Source organism: Jaculus jaculus, assembly GCF_020740685.1.
Source record: "Jaculus jaculus isolate mJacJac1 chromosome Y unlocalized genomic scaffold, mJacJac1.mat.Y.cur SUPER_Y_unloc_2, whole genome shotgun sequence".
Classification (NCBI taxonomy): domain Eukaryota; kingdom Metazoa; phylum Chordata; class Mammalia; order Rodentia; family Dipodidae; genus Jaculus; species Jaculus jaculus.
In genome coordinates this window covers 1,945,157-1,961,853 of record NW_025423387.1, presented here as the reverse complement: position 1 = coordinate 1,961,853, position 16,697 = coordinate 1,945,157, and the positions used below count along the sequence as shown (strand labels likewise).

At 40.9% G+C, this 16,697-nt stretch overlaps 1 protein-coding gene across 1 annotated transcript in view; it reads right to left on the bottom strand.

The window, feature by feature from the left end:
• LOC123457176 (deleted in lung and esophageal cancer protein 1-like) overlaps positions 1-16,697 on the bottom strand; it is a 130,226-nt gene that overhangs the window by 39,948 nt on the left and 73,581 nt on the right. The window contains 4 exon segments of the mRNA XM_045141182.1: positions 547-720; positions 6,541-6,623; positions 8,413-8,575; positions 8,728-8,798. Coding sequence (XP_044997117.1) covers positions 547-720; positions 6,541-6,623; positions 8,413-8,575; positions 8,728-8,798 — 491 coding nt within the window.

Here is a 16,697-nt window from a genome sequence, read left to right as displayed (position 1 = left end):
TTCTAATGAGGGACACAAGCATGGTCGGGCTCTGAAACCAAGGCTTCAATTCTGGAGAACAAAGGAAATCTCACACTTGCATTGATTTCCAAGGGAAGGGGAAAATTTCATGCCATGTGGCCCAGGCAATGTGCTAAGAGCCATGGAGGGACTGGGGAGTCAGAAAGGAAGTAGATAAGACCTGTGGCCATAACTTAAGTGGCTTTGGGTTCCTGGAAACAGGGGGCTTCCCTTTGGCCTTGGTAGTAGAGGGGTTTGGGCCTGGAGCAGTGGGAGAGGATTTTCAGATTCAGAGAGAGAGAGGGAGAGAAAGAAAGAAAGAAAGAAAGAAAGAAAGAAAGAAAGAAAGAAAGAAAGAAAGGAAGGAAGGAAGGAAGGAAGGAAGGAAGGAAGGAAGGAAGGAAGATAGAAAGAAAGAAAGAGGCTCCGCTGCAAGTGGGTATGGCTGCCTTCAGAGCAGCCAGCATCTGGCCTCTTAAAGTGACCACAGAGACTTGCCAGCCCTAACCAAATCCCCAGAAAGCTGTAGTTGTACAGTTCACTCACAGGTCAGCACTGGGGGCGGCCTCCGGGCCTGCAGGGGGATCACGAGAGTGTGGGCAGACTGGGTCTCAACCAGAATGAAGTCATCAAAGTCCCCCAGGCAGTCGGGAACAAACTGGACGGTGTGCTGGCAGGCCATTCCAGGAGCTACCATTACGCCTTTTCCCGGGAACATCCCTGTGTATGCCAAAGCCAGCAGTAAGAATCGGGACTAGCAGTAAGAATCAGGACCAGGCCACCCTGAGACTCCATAGTGAATTCCAGGTCAGCCTGGGCTACAGTGAGACCCTACCTTGAAAAACCAAAAAAAAAAAAAAAAAAAAAAAGAATCGGGACCAGCAGCCCACTGAGGTTGGGGCTCATCTGCCTCAGGGGTCCATGTTATTTCATTCCAATTGAAACATTCTGTCTGTCCTGAAGGAAGAGGGAGGCTCATAAGATTCAAGAAGCTACACAAAGTTATCAAGCTTATAAGCCAGGTGTGGTGGTGCACGCCTTTAATCCCAGAATTTGGAAGGCCGAGGTAAGAGGATCGCCATGAGTTCGAGGCCACCCTGAGACTACAGAGTGAATCGTAGGACAACCTGGGCTAGAGTGAGACCCTACCTTGAAAAACCAAAAATAAATAAATGACGCTCATGAGCCCTCCCCCTTCTCTTGGGTCTCATACAATATAAATGACTAAGGGAATGCAAACTCTTCAGTGGAACTGCCTACAAGTGGGGCAGGGAGCTCCAAAAGTGCAGTTTTCATGGGTGGTCACCCCATGACTTGGAGTCACCCACATGTTTGAGCCCTCACTCTTGTTCCTGTAAGTAACTCCAATCCACTCATTGGTTCACCAAACTATACTTGATTGGAATCATTTCTGTGGTCTGTGTCCCCTCTCAGGAGGTGAAATATAGATCTCCCCAGGAAGTCATGTGACAGATGCCCATCACAGCTAAGTGGTTCAAAGCCAGAATGATGCAGAGAGACCAGAGCAAGAAATCAGGGCCAGGGCACAGGCGGGAGGGACACAGCCCTTCTGAAATGGTTAGGTGGGGATGTCTGACCCTATGGCCTAGGGTTGACTTCATGGACAGCAGAGAAGCTGCTGAGTGGAAGTGAGCAGGGTTTTGTTGTTGCTATTTGTTTGTTTTGAGAGAAGCACTTAAATCTGGAGCCCAGGCCAGCCAAGAAGTCACTATGAAGGGAAGCCTGGCCTCAAGCTCCCGGCGATGCTTTGGGCTCAGGGATTACCGGCTTCAGCCTCCACGCACAGCTAAGGTCAGAAGTCTTGAGGCCCAGCAGCAGGGCTGGCTGGGAGGCTGCCGCGGTGACCTGAGCAATGGGGATAGCCTGCAGTGTGACATGCACTACAGCTGTTAGTGGGAAGAGGGCAGAGCCGGTGCCTAGGGGGAGATGAGGGAGGGCGAGCAGCGGAGGGGCTGCAAAGATTCCTCACTGACAGGCAGGATGGTGCATGCCTTTAATCTCAGCACTCGGGAGGCTTATGCACAAGTAGCTTAGTTTAGGCCCCATTTGACCATATTCCTGCTTGGCCTGCTTCCCTTCCCAGTTTTATTTGGTACCATCATAGATCAACTAGACCTAACAGACATGGACAGAACTTTCCACCCCAGCCCTACAGAATACACATTCTTCTCAGCAGCCCATGGGACCTTCTAAAAATTGACTGTATTTTAGGCCATAAAGCATTCTCTCATAAAGTCAGGAAAATTGAAGTAACTTCCTGCATCCTGACAGATCACAATGTGTTGAAGCTAGGAATCAACAGCAAGAGACGCGTGAAGAATTCCACCAATTCCTGGAGACAAAACAATACACTTTTAAACAATGAATGGATCATGGAAGAAATCAAAATAGAAATTGTAAAATTGCTAGACTTGAATAACTTAATAATGCATCAAAAGCATTATCAACTTTGATAAGGTAGGCTCCATGCTAGGGATGTAGGACTGGCTTAACATACAGAAACCAGTCAACATAATATGCCACATAAATAAACTGAACCATAAAAATCACATGATCATCTTGATTGATGCAGGGAAGGCCTTTGAAAAAATACAGCACCACTTCTTGATCACAACACTGGAAAGAATAGGCATGGAGGGTTTATATCTCAACACAATAAAGGGTATATAAAAAGCTCCTAAAGCTCAAATAATACTTACTGGGGAATAACTCAAGGAGTTCCCACTGAGATAAGGAAGAACACAGGGGTGTCCACTCTCACTTCTGCTCTTCAGCATAGTACTGGAATTACTTGCCCAAGCAATAAGAAAGGAGAAACTTATAAAAAGGGATTCAAATTTTAAGGGAAGAACTCAAGTTAGCCCTATTTGCAGATGATATGATTGTTTATATAAGTGATCAAAAAGTCTCCATCCCCAAAGTTCTAAAGTTGATACATTCCTTCATCTAAGTTGCACAAAACAAAACAAAATTAAAGCACAAAATAAGTATTACTTCTGTATGAAAAGGACAAATATTCATAGAAATAAATCAGTGATGGTGTCCCATTTTCAATAGCAAAAAAATAAAATCCTTAGGACTAACACTAACAAAGGATGTGAAAGACACCTATAATGAAAATATAAACACACTCAAAAAGGAAATACAGCAGGGCTTGATAAGATGGATGTGCCTCCCATGCTTCTGAATAGGTAGAATTAAGATTGTGAAAATGGCAATTCTACCAAAACCAATGTAGAGGGTTAATAAATACCAATAAAATAATACCCTCATTCTTCACAGAGACTGAAAAAATGATGTCAAAATTCATATGGAATGACAAAAGGCTTCAGATATCCAAATATAACCTCAGTAAAATAAGCACTTCTGGTGGTACAACCATACCTGATCTAAAGCTATATTACAAAGCTATAGTGACAAAAAACAGCATGGCACTGGAATCAAAATGAAACATAGATCAATGCAACAAATTTGAAGACCCAGACTTTAGGGCAAGCAACTACAGCTGCCTGATCTTTGACAAAGATGCCAATAATGTAGACTGAAGAAAACACAGCACCTTCAACAACTGGTGTTGGACAAATTGATATGTAGAAAAATGAAATTAGACCCACTCATTTTGCCATGGAGAAAACTCAAGTCCAAATGGATTAAAGACCTCATATAAGACATGAATTTTTTTTTCAATTACTCAAAGAAATAATAGGAAGCACTTTGCATGATATAGGAGTGGGAAAAGACTTACTGAACAAAACTCCAGTAGCCAAGGAAATTAAACATGCAGTCAGTCAATGGGATCTCATGAAGCTGCAAAACTTTTGCATAGACAAACATACCACAACCAAAGTGAATAGATTCCCCAATAAAAAGGAGAGTCTTTGCCAGCTATACCACTGACAGAAGCCTAATACCTAGAATATTAAAGAACTCGAAATCTAAACAATAAAGCATCAAACTAACCACTGCAAAAGCAGAGCAGAGAACTAAATAGGGAATTCTCAGAGGAAGAATTACAAAGGGGGAACACACACTTAATAAGAATTTCAACATCCCTAACCATTAGAGAAATGTAAATTAAAACTACTATGAGATTACACCTTACACCAGTAAGGATAGAAAACATTAAAAAATCAAACGTAAACAAATGTTGGCAAGGCTGTAGAGAAACAGTAACACTAATTCACTGATATTGGGAATGGCAGCTGGTAAACCCTTGTGGAAATCAATTTGGAGATTGCTGGGGAGGATGGATATAGGGTTGTCAGCAGATGCTGTTATTCTCTTACTGGGCATTTGCCACAAAAGTTCCACATATCAGTTGAGAAATATTTGCTCAACCACACTTATAGCTACTCAATTCCTAACAGCTCAAAACTGGAATCAACCCAGATGTCCATCACTGGATGAATAGATAAGTAAGATGTGGGACATCTACACAGTGGAATTCTACTCAGCAGTAAGAAAAAATAACACTTTGAAATTTGTGGAAAAATGGTTGAACTTAGAACAGATCATACTCAGTGAACTGACACAATCACAGAAAGACAACCACCACATACTCTCACTCATCTGCAGTTCCAAATCTGGATCAGCCAGAGTTGCTGACATAACTGAATACCATCTTGAGGCTTGGACAATAGGGAGCATAGGGCTTAGGTAAAGGGAAAAGGTAGTGTGGGCACACAACTGGACCCAAAATGAACTGGTACCAAAAAATCCTATATCCTGAAATTCCAACTAAAATGTGGAATCCTCAATAGGACCTGAGAGGAAGCTCCAGAATAGAACGGCCCTGCAGAGGGTGAGATGAAACCTAACGTCAAATTTCTCATGTTTCTCATTCTTCTCTGGCTTTTTGATTTTTCTTGCCTTTGGCCAAGGCCCATAATTCCCTGTTCCAGTATGTGCTCGATATCCATAATGAGCTGATGATCAGAAAGACCTATTAGTTTTCCCAATACAAACAAGACCAACATTTGTGAGAGCACTTGATTACCAACCAGAAGTTAATGTTAAGGCCCTGACTGCTGAAGACACCAAATGCTGTTGACATGGATCATGGTTGTAATCAGAAGGAGAGCCAGTCCCCAGACAATTAGCCCATAGAGTGGTGGAAGGCACTACATGAGCTAACAGGGGGGAAGTGGGCAACATCTGTCTAAGCAACTCAATGTCTAAGCGACCAGAAATAAACAACTTGACATGATGCTCACACAAGTGCAATAGTGGCACACAGCCATGGTGAGTAACCCACTGCTCTTGGACTTGTGAACAGATCTGCTCAGTAGAAAGGGAATCATATCTGGAACTGGGAAACAAGTCAGAATCATATGCAGATAATGGATCTGCTTTCCATTGTTATGTTCCCATTAACCTCACACTATAAGAGTGTCTAAACCCTCTTAATTCTCTCTAAATTAGTTAATATTATCCCATTTAACTGGTGTTTATGTTCATACACCGTTGTAGAATCTGCTACTCTTTGTTAGATGGGAAGTTGACCTGGGGAATTAAAGGACATAGTGTCCTCCACCACAGCCACAGCCCCAGCTGAAAGCACAGAAGAATTGAAGAAATAAGCAAGAATACCACTGTCTTAGTTAAGTTGTTATCAGCATAAGGGTGATGTAGAAAGATACTGAGGACACTCAGCACCTACTGAGCTAGAGATCCAGATGAATCCAACACTGACGTAGACTTTAAATGCTCCAAGTATGGCACAGGGAATTTTGTGAAAGAGGAGGCTGAAGGATTGTTAGAGCCACTAGTTGGGACATTTTGCACAGAGATATTGCCTCTCCCCTCCCTCCCTCACAATGCATAGCCCACAATACCCATGCAGTTGACCTGCATCTCCAAAGAGGCAAGCCATTTCAGAAGTCCAAGATTTGGAGGTTAATTTTACTAAGGATTTACTGCCTCAGAAAATGGGGCTTCCATTACTACATAGAACATATATGCCAAACATCATAGTGTTAAGAGATTTTGTTCATTTATCAAAACCCTGATGTTAGGAATGCATGAAGTCTTAATTTTAATTTTAATTTATACCTTCAAATGTATACAGTGTGAATGTACCACTCTTACTTTTTATGGAAAAATAATCAATGCCTTTCATTATGTTGTATATTGTAATGTATTTTGGATGATAGACTCAGATTATATATTGGATGAACTTCCCGTTAAACTAGTTGCATCAATTCGAGGAAACTACAATAACAACTGTGAAGCTAACTTCCTTGTGAGAACGTGATTCACAAAAGCTGGCAAACTCTAAAAGCTGGGATCATTTCTAAGGGTGTCCATTATGCCTGTGAACATCATACTATGAATGGGGTTGATTTTCTTCATGTTTATTTTCCCGCCTCTGTTATGACATGGACAGTCCTCCCAAGACAGTTCAGACATCATCAGTATGTTATAAGTCATCAAAGGTCCGATTCTTGATTTCCACATAACACAGACTAAATCTTCTGTAAAAGGGACAAAAATGATCTTTTTTTGTTTGTTTGTTTTTACCCTGAGAGTTGACTAACACAGCAGTTTTTCTTTTCCTCCACAATTGCTGAGAGGTACGCTCACTATTACTCTTTAAGTTGCCACTAGTCAAGGAACATCAAAACAAATTTAGAAAAAAATATGGTAGCAAGCACATCATGGACTAGACAATAAGATGGATGGGAAGGCGGGGAGGGAATCAAAGGGTGGAAAACAGTAATCCAGACACAAACGGCAATGGTACCATAAAATTCTACTTCCTAAAAGACAGACCAAATGGCTGAACCTTCACTAGACACTTACAGGAAACACCTGAACCACAAGACACTGGAGAGGGTAGGATCAAGACTGACCTAAATCTCCTACATCTTCCCTCCTTCCCTCTCCCTCTCTCCCCTCTAACTCTTGTATATTAGTTATCTTTTCCCTCAATTTCTTAGTGAACACTGACCTGTAACCCCCATTTCCAGCTTGGGCCTACCATCCACAATGAGCTTTTGATCAGAGAAACCTACAAGGTTTCCCAAAACAATGACAGACTTCTGTCAGAGTACTTAGTGACCCACCAAAGGCCAGTGATAAGACCCTATTGCTGAAGACTACATATGCAGCTGATGCGTAAAATGAATGACATGGCTGGAAGCCAGGAGAGAGTCAGTCCCCAGACAGTCAGCGTGTCTAGTGCTAGAAGGCGCTACATAGGCGACTGGGGGAAATGACCAAGATCTGTCCAAGCAACACATTGTTTAACCTAATTAGCAACAAATAACTGGATGTGATGCCCACACAAGTGCAATAGTGGTACACAGCCATGGTGAGGAATCAATTGCTCTTTATTTGGCTAACTGATCCACTCAGTGGTACTAGACCCATAGCTGGAGCTGGGAAACAAGTCATAACCATACCCAAACACAAGCCCACTCTACAATATCAAGCTACCATCAATCACGGGGTATAAGAGGGCCTACACCGATCATACTGTCTATCAAAAAAGTAAGTGTTATCTCAATTTTCCGGATGCTAACATACTCTCCTTTGGAGAATCTGCTTCTCTTTTCCAGATAGATGCAGATCCTAAGAAGAGAGATGTCCCAACATACCTCAAAAGGGGCCCAACTGAAACTAAGGACAACTGGTGAAATAAGCAAGGGTGTTGTTTTCCTGTGAACTGGATACCAGCACAAAGGGGAAGGAGATCAACGCAGAGAAAAATCAACTCCTACCAAATCAGAAAGCCAGAGCCTCAGAGGCCCCCAACACCTCAGCACTGAAGCAGACCAAAAATGAACCCAACATGGCTCAGGGAAATCTTGCGGAAGAGGGCGCAGAAAGAATGTCAGAGTCACATGTTGGGTCATGATTTGCAGACACTTATCATACCAATAACTGGGGGCTAACTCCACAATGCACGACCCATTTTCATTAACAAGGAGGGTCTAATGGGAGGGGGTAGATCACAGATTAGCCTAAATAATGGTACCAAACTGCCTGTATTTACTGAAAAGAAAACTAATTTTAAAAAAAGTATGGTATATATGAATGAAGCTTTTTATATTGCCAGTATAAGATGGCTCTCCCCCCACCAATTTTCCATGACTTCCCTTCTGTCAATAATTGTACAAGCCCAAACCACAAAAATGCTATAATGTCTTCCTTAAGTATTCACGTAAATGAATACAGTCTGAGGTTAGAGAATTTCACAATATGGATTTCTAATAAGGATCAACCTTTTGTAGAATTTAGATAGCCATTCTTGTGAAGAACTACATTCAATTCATTCTTATAATGTGCATGTTTGAAGCACCCATACTTATAATCATGTGGTGCATAGTTGGTATAATATTTTTGGATTGTTTCAGGATGGGAGATGTGGTGCTACACTAAGATGCTTACGTCAATAGCAGGTAGTAATGATAATTATACCCACCTACATCTTTATTATAAAATTGTCGGATCCAGACTCTTAGATAGGCATCATATGAATTATCGAGGAGCCACGAACCCTTTGGGTTGTCAATTTTCCGTTTAATTGGTTCAATGTCTAGTCTTTGATACACTGAAAGAATGACAAAAGTCAACCTCTCAAGCACAAATAGTCATCTGTCAGATATTGAAGAAAAGTGAAAGTATAGCACATAATACCATCTTTAAGGAAAATGTCCTGTGAAGATTGTTTTTTCTAGTCATAGTAAGAAAAGATGTACTTACTTATAGCAGGAAAAATCCGACGTTGGTAATTGGCTGCCTGAAGTCTGTAGAGTCGACATGTGCCATTTTCCCTAAATAAGGTTAGAAGACATCCAGCACATATCAACTAATATTCCACATTACTTTTTTTTTAAAATACTTTTTGTTCATTTTTTATTTATTTACTTGAGAGCAACAGACACACAGAGAAAGACAGATAGAGGGAGAGAGAGAGAATGGGTGCGCCAGGGCTTCCAGCCTCTGCAAACAAACTCCAGATGCGTGCGCCCCCTTGTGCATCTGGCTAACGTGGGACCTGGGTAACCGAGCCTGGAACCGGGGTCCTTAGGCTTCACAGGCAAGCGCTTAATGGCTAAGCCATCTCTCCAGCCCTCCACATTACTTTTACTTGAGGAAGAAGCAACACTACATTACAGTTGACAGTCTAAAAGGAAACTGCATTTTCACAGCTTTACTCTGTCTCACATCAACTTCTGACAATTGTCCCACAATTCTTTGTGACTTCCTGTGCCACATCGTGTTTGCAGCTCCTTCTCATTCTCCTTTACAGTTCAACATTCAACAACAATCCTTTTTGACTTTACACCATGGGGAAAGTTTAACACACTTTATCTGAATACATAGACTTTGAAAACATCTGAAATACAGTCACTGAATTGAGTTTTCATTTTTATATCTGATTTCTGGTTTTCCTTTTCCTGTTGCTTATTCGTTTATTGAATACATATGTGTATTCAGTATGCATTGCTGTGTGTATGCATGTGTGCATATAAAGCTTGAAGATGTGTCTGAGTGTTTTCATCAGTGACACATGGCCACACAGACCTATACCCTAAGTGAAATGCCACTGATTAATGCGGCTTTGCAAAGCAAAATATCTTCCACATATTCTCCTCCTGGCTTTGCCAGCATTGGGGGGACAGACATGTGCCGGCCCGTCTCAATTTTAATATTAATGATAGGACTGTACAAATGTTCTCAGAAAGCTCTGAACATAGTTTCAACATGAATATGTCTCCTGAGAGTACTTTTGGGAAAGGTATTATTTTTGAGTTGATGTTAACTGGGTCCAGTGAGAACACAGTTGTAGCTGAAGCTGTCTCTGAAGACATTATGTAGCTTAGGTTATCCCTGAACTTCTGATCATCCCCCATGCTAGTACATGTTGGTTGTGATTTCTGATAATGGTTAGCATATTAAGGTTGTGCCACATTATTAGGTTCAAATAATATTTTGAACTTTTAAATTATTCTATTTTTTTTTCACTTACCATATATTAATTAATTTATTTATTTTTTTAAATTAATTTATTAGTTTTCAGTAAATACAGGCAGTTTGGTACCATTATTTAGGCTCATCTGTGATCTGCCCCCTCCCATTAGACCCTCCTTGTTATTGAAAATGGGTCGTGCATTGTGGAGTTAGCCCCCAGTTATTAGTATGATAAATGTCTCTGAAAATCATGACCCAACATGTAACTCTGACATTCTTTCCGCCCCCTCTTCCGCAAGATTTCCCTGAGCCATGTTGGGTTCATTTTTGGTCTGCTTCAGTGCTGAGGTGTTGGGGGCCTCTGAGGCTCTGGCTCTCTGATTTGTTAGGAGTTGATTTTTCTCTGCATTGATCTCCTTCCCCTTTGTGCTGGTATCCAGTTCATTGAAAACATCACCCTTGCTTATTTCGCCAGTTGTCCTTAGTTTCAGTTGGGCCCCTTCTGAGGTATGTTGGGGCAGCTCTCTTCTTAGGATCTGCATCTATCTGGAAAAGAGAAGCAGATTCTCCAACGGAGAGTAAGTTAGCACCCGGAAAGTTGAGATAACACTTACTTTTTTGATAGACAGTTTGGTAGGTGTAGGCCCTCTTATACCCCGTGATTGATGGTAGCTTGATATTGTAGAGTGGGCTTGTGTTTGGGTATGGTTCTGACTTGTTTCCCAGCTCCAGCTAAGGGTCTAGTACCACTGAGTGGATCAGTTAGCCAAATCAAGAGCAATTGATTCCTCACCATGGCTGTGTACCACTATTGCACTTGTGTGGGTATCACATCCGGTTAATTGTTGCTACTTAGTTTAAACAATGTGTTGCTTGGACAGATCTTGGTCCCTTCCCCCAGTCGCCTATGTAGCATCTTCTGGCACTAGACACGCTGACTGTCTGGGGACTGACTCTCTCCTGGCTTCCAGCCATGTCATTCATTTTACGTGTCAGCTGCGTATGGAGTCTTCAGCAATAGGGTCTTACCACTGGCCTTTGGTGGGTCATCAAGTACTCTGACAGAAGTCTGTCATTGTTTTGGGAAACCTTGTAGGTTTCTCTGATCAAAAGCTCATTGTGGACAGAGAGGGAGAGAGAGAGAGAGAGAGAGAGAAGAAGAAGAAGAAGAAGAATGGGCTCAAAAGGGCCTACAGATGTTGCAGACAAAACCCAGATGCATGTGCCCCTTTGTTCATCTGTTCAAAGTTGGTCGTGGGGAAGCAAACCTCGTTCCTTTGGCTCTGAATGTGAGTGCCTTAACCGCTAAGCAATCCCTCATGCCCTGATGTTCTCATTATTTGCTATAAATATGTGTACGGCTGCCAATGTTCTCCATATTACCACTTTTGTGCAAAGAATTCATGACTCTTTTTCCACTAAGGAGAAACACCAGTGTGAGGTGATGATGTTAATACATGTTCTCACTTACCCACAAATTTCTGGGGCAATTTTGAATTATAATTTGAACCATGTACATTTGTAAAATGTCAGTATTTCATCTCAAAATTTTATTACATTGCCTCTGGTACACTAAGAGAGCTCCACATCCTCACCTAAGCCAAGGAGAGTTGACTTGCAGATGAGGATGTCCTCCTCCATACTTAGGAGCAGATTCTCCTCTCCTGTTCTTCATGCCAATGAAGTGCATGGTCATTTACTAGGCTGGCTCTTGTAGATTTCTTTTATACCAGCTGTTCTAGAACTCAGTATGTAAAATTCTCATGTCCAAAGTAGTGGAGATATTCCTGTATTAATAATTGGTTTCCTGTAATAAGACTATGTTTTGCCATGCCTTCCTACTCTTACAACTCCTATGGAATCTTCACTAAACATTACTTTTATTAATAAGGCAAGAGTGTCTGGCTATAGGAGCACACTGCTATAGTCCTTACACATGGGATGGGAATACAGAAGGCTCAGGATTTCCAGGTAATCAGCTAAAGATGAGGCCAGCTTGAGGTACATGAGACCCTACTTCCAGAAAGGAAAGGAATAAAAAACAATTATAGTCATTGGGCTTGGTGGACTTTCACCAAAGTGTAGGTTTACACAGAATGGACTTTGCTCACCATCTGTAAGTAGTGACTGAAATGAATGGAATTTAGCATGAGTTTTCCAAATGTGAGCATCTTCAAGGTATTACACAATGTCTTCTGGTTGGTGTGAAGTTGTACCATGACTTATAAACTTCAGGTTCTGTGAACTACCAACAAAATCTCAAATCCTCATGCAAAATGAGATATTTCAATGTAAATATGACAGAGCAATTTAGGTTAGCATTGAAATAGGTCAGTTTTAGTAGTTAAACACATTTGACTTACCTCATATAAAATGTCAGAGACATTTTCTTATAACCATCATAAAATGAAATATTTCAAAAGTAAAGCCTGAGCAGCCCATTTTCATTTATTGCTGACAGATGATGAGAGGCCAGGTAGAGGGTGTGAAAATCCCCTGAAAACTGAAACAAGAATGTGCACTTGGTAGGTACAGCCATGTTTCCTATTTTGTTCTGTAAATTGTACTGTCATTAATGAATCTGATTTTCCTCACAGAAAAACCATGAAAAACATCTGATCTGTTTGAGAGAAGTTATTACCAATTCTGATGGATTACATCCATTATATAAATTTAGAACATGGTTCAATCCTATGAGCACCAGATAGTATTATCAATATGAGGATAGATTCAATTTTGTCAAGTGAAAGCAGCCATGTGAAAACTCAGCAATATCCTTATAGTTATGTTTTCAGAACAAGTTCTGATATGATGTCTCACATGCCAAATATATGTACTCCTTAACATCTTTAACTTTGCATTATGACACACATAGTAGAATTGAGAAACATTAGTTCAATGTAGAGACTGTATTTTCTCATCTTATTCTTTGAAGAGCCCAAAACACAGTTGTAACTACAACCAGATGTCATGGGATGGTGTACCTAATAAACCACAAGGTAAAAATAGTAAATATCATCAAAACATGGCTGAAAGCAAATCTCATTTTGATGGCAGATACTTATCTATAATATATTATGCCTGACTCTTCTGAAAAGAACTGTCAAGAGAATGACCCACATGTGGAAGAAAAATATGGAATTTAAATTGAAGCTGACTTTAGGAAGAAGAAAAATGAATTGCAGCATTATGACTGATACAGCCTATCTAGTTTCCACAGGAGAATAACTACAAAACACAACGGACAAATTTAGTCCAAACCCAACTTTCATGCATATCCATTATTCCGTCAGACTTGGTTAGATGATGTATTCTTTTGGAAATCCATTCAGAATTCTGTAATTTTGGAAGAGCCATTTCACTTGATATGTTCCTCTATATGTAAGAAACACTGTGCGTTAGTAGGCATGGTGGCACACCCCATCTAATGCCAGAATTCTGAGGGCAAAGATAGAAAAGATCTCCCTGAATTCAAGGTAAGCCTGACAGTACATATGAACTGCAGGTCAGCCCGGGATACCCTGAGACCCTACCTCAGAACACCAAAAGCAAAAGGTAAATACAGTGACTTATATCTACACTGATATTGTGATATTTTCAGTATGAACTTACAACAGTGGTAAGACCCTATTGCTGAAGACTCCATACACAGCTGACCTGTAACATGGAATGTCATGGCTGAAAGCCAGGAGAGAGTCAGTCCCCAGACAGTCAGCTTGTCTAGTGCCAGAAGGTGCTACATGGGTGACTGGGAGAAATGACCAATATCTGTCCAAGGAACTCATTGTCTAACCTAATTAGCAACAAATAATCTGATCTGATGTCGACAGAAGTGCAATAGTGGTACACAGCCATGGTGGGGAACCAACTGCTCTTGATTTGGCTAACGGATCACCTCAGTGGTACTAGACCCATAGCTGGAATTGGGAAACAAGTCAGAACCATACCCAGACATAAGCCCACTCTACAATATCAAGCTATCATCAATCACGGGGTATAAGAGGGCCTACACCTATCAAACTCTCTATCAAAAAAGTAAGTGTTATCTGAATTATCCGGGTGCTAACTTACTCTCCGTTGGAGAATCTGCTTCTCTTTTCCAGATAGATGCAGATCCTAAGAAGAGAGCTGCCCCAACATACCTCAAAAGGAGCCCAACTGAAACTAAGGACAATTGGTAAAACATTCATACTCATGTTAAATAGTAAAAGAAAATGTGCAAGTATGTTTCATATAAAATATACTGCTCACCATCCTCACAGCAAGGGAAATATAAGCTAGTAAATACTAAAAGTACTGAGACAGGATGGCTTTAATAAAAGACATTCAAGTGAAACAATGACCTTATCTAATGACACTGACGCCCATGTAGAAGAGTGGCCCACCCAGAGCCATCTTCAGCTCTTATGTCATTTCATGAGAGATAAGAACAGCCTATTCTGCTGTCAGAGTTACATGTTACATGTTGGGTCATGATTTGCAGAGACATTTATCATACTAATAACTGGGGGCTAACTCCACAATGCATGACCCATTTTCATTAACAAGGAGGGTCTAATGGGAGGGGGTTGATCACAGATGAGCCTAAATAATGGTACCAAACTGCCTGTATTTACTGAAAAGAAAACTAATAAATTAAATTAAAAAAAAAAAAAGAACAGCCTATTCTGGTGAGACAGAAAAACTGGTCACATGATGAAAGATAGATGTCTGACTATCTTGAACATGTACCTTTAAGAAGCCAGAACCTCAATTCCCACAGTCATGGACCCCAACATCTAGACAGATAGAACCATGTTGACCATGATGTGCATAGTGGATAGATGTCCCTTGGAGAAGCCTCAGCTTCCATCCTCACCATGCTGGCTCCTCACATTTAGAAATTGAGAACCTTATTGGTCATGATGTTCCTTGGGAAGAAATGTTCCTCGGAGAAGCAGGAACTTCAACCCCCACCAGGATGAACCACAACACTTAGAATCTGAGAAGCTGGTTGAACATAATGTACCTAGGGGACGGATGTCCCTCGAAGATTCCTGAATTTAATTCCCACTATTATGGGCCCAAACACGTAGCTTGAAGTGTTAGTGTGGTCAATGATATTTTACCCATAATGCATCTTATGGATACTTTAATGATGGGAATTAGGGTAAAGTAGCCTCTGTATTTAGACTGTTAGTTTAACACACACCCCCCAAAAGTAAACATGTACTCTGTTTTTCCTGACAGAATTGACCAGCCAAGACATGTTATTAGAACGGTGACTTGTAAGTGAAATTCTAAAACAGTAGAGTTGTGTTGACTCATAATAAATTAAAAATCCCAGACTCATGTTGAGCTACCATGAAACCAGCTGTGCATATATGCAGATTAACCATGCCTTTGTCTAATATCATCAAGAGTCCACACATACATTCACGGAAACAAACTCCTTTCACTCCAGTTTAAAACATCATTTTAGTACCTAATTGCAAAAAGCCAGAAGTACCAAACAACCTAACATTTTTAACAAACAATACTTATATAAATTAATGAGCTGGAAAGATAGTTCAGCAGTTAAGGCTTTTGCCTGCAAAGCCAAGTTTGATTCCCAGAATCTCTGCACAGTCAGATGAATAAGGTAGTGCATTCATGTGGATTTTCTTTCTTTTTAACATATTATTTATTTATTTATTTCAGAGAAAGAAATAAGGAGAGAGAGAGGAAGATTGAGGGAGGGAGAGAATGTTCATTCCAGGGCCTCCTACAACTGCAAACGAACTCCACATGCATGTTACCCTCTGTGCACCTGGCTTACGTGGGTCCTGTAGAGTTGAACTGGGATCCTTGGCTTTGAAGGCAAAAGGGTTAAATACTAAGAGATCTCTCCAGCTCCACATGTGGATTTTCTTTGTGGTGGCTAGAAGGTCTGGCACAACCATTTTCTCTCTCTCTCTCTCTCTCTCTCTCTCTCTCTCTCTCTCTCTCTCACATGCACACACACACACACACTCACACGTACACATACAAATAAATAAATATTTTAAAAGAAATATAAATTATAATTTGGTTTCTCTCCCTCTCTCTCTCTCTCTCTCTCTCTCTCTCTCTCTTCTTTCTTCTTTCTGTTTTTACTTTCTTTCTTAATGAATGACAGAATCACCAGGCTGAACAGATTACTTAGCTGGTCACAAAGGAAAACAATGTAAACCAGGTTCACAGTGTGTTGCAAAACATGTGATGTATGATGAAAAGAAGGCCACAGAGACACAGTGACTAATGTGTAAAGACTTTAACACCAATATGACTGTCCTATGTACAAGTTGCTATTGTTAGAAAATGCCAGATGCCTAAGGCAGAAAAACAAATACAGGACTGTGAGAAGGCTCAGCAGTTAAGGCCCTTGCCTTTGAAGCCTATGGACCCATGCAGGATGGTTGCTCCATGGGAAGGGAAGATATTAGCTTTATGAGAGATCTGGAAGCAGAAAGTCCCTGGACGCTTTATTGGATGTTGGTGCTGTGTGAGATAGGTTACTGGGGGAACAGTAGTAAAACTGAGGAATCAAAGTTCATATGTGGACGTGGTAGGGGGATCAGAATAAAATCCAGGCAAATCCTGGGGTAAAAGGCTCTGTATAGTTGGCAGTAGTGGGTCCCAAGGAGCTATCAAGAATCCTTCTAGGTATTGTAACTGACCCAACCTGCTATCACCCAGGTACCCCAATACAACAAAAGACTATGAGTCTTATCACTGCATAACACCAACCTAGATTCCAG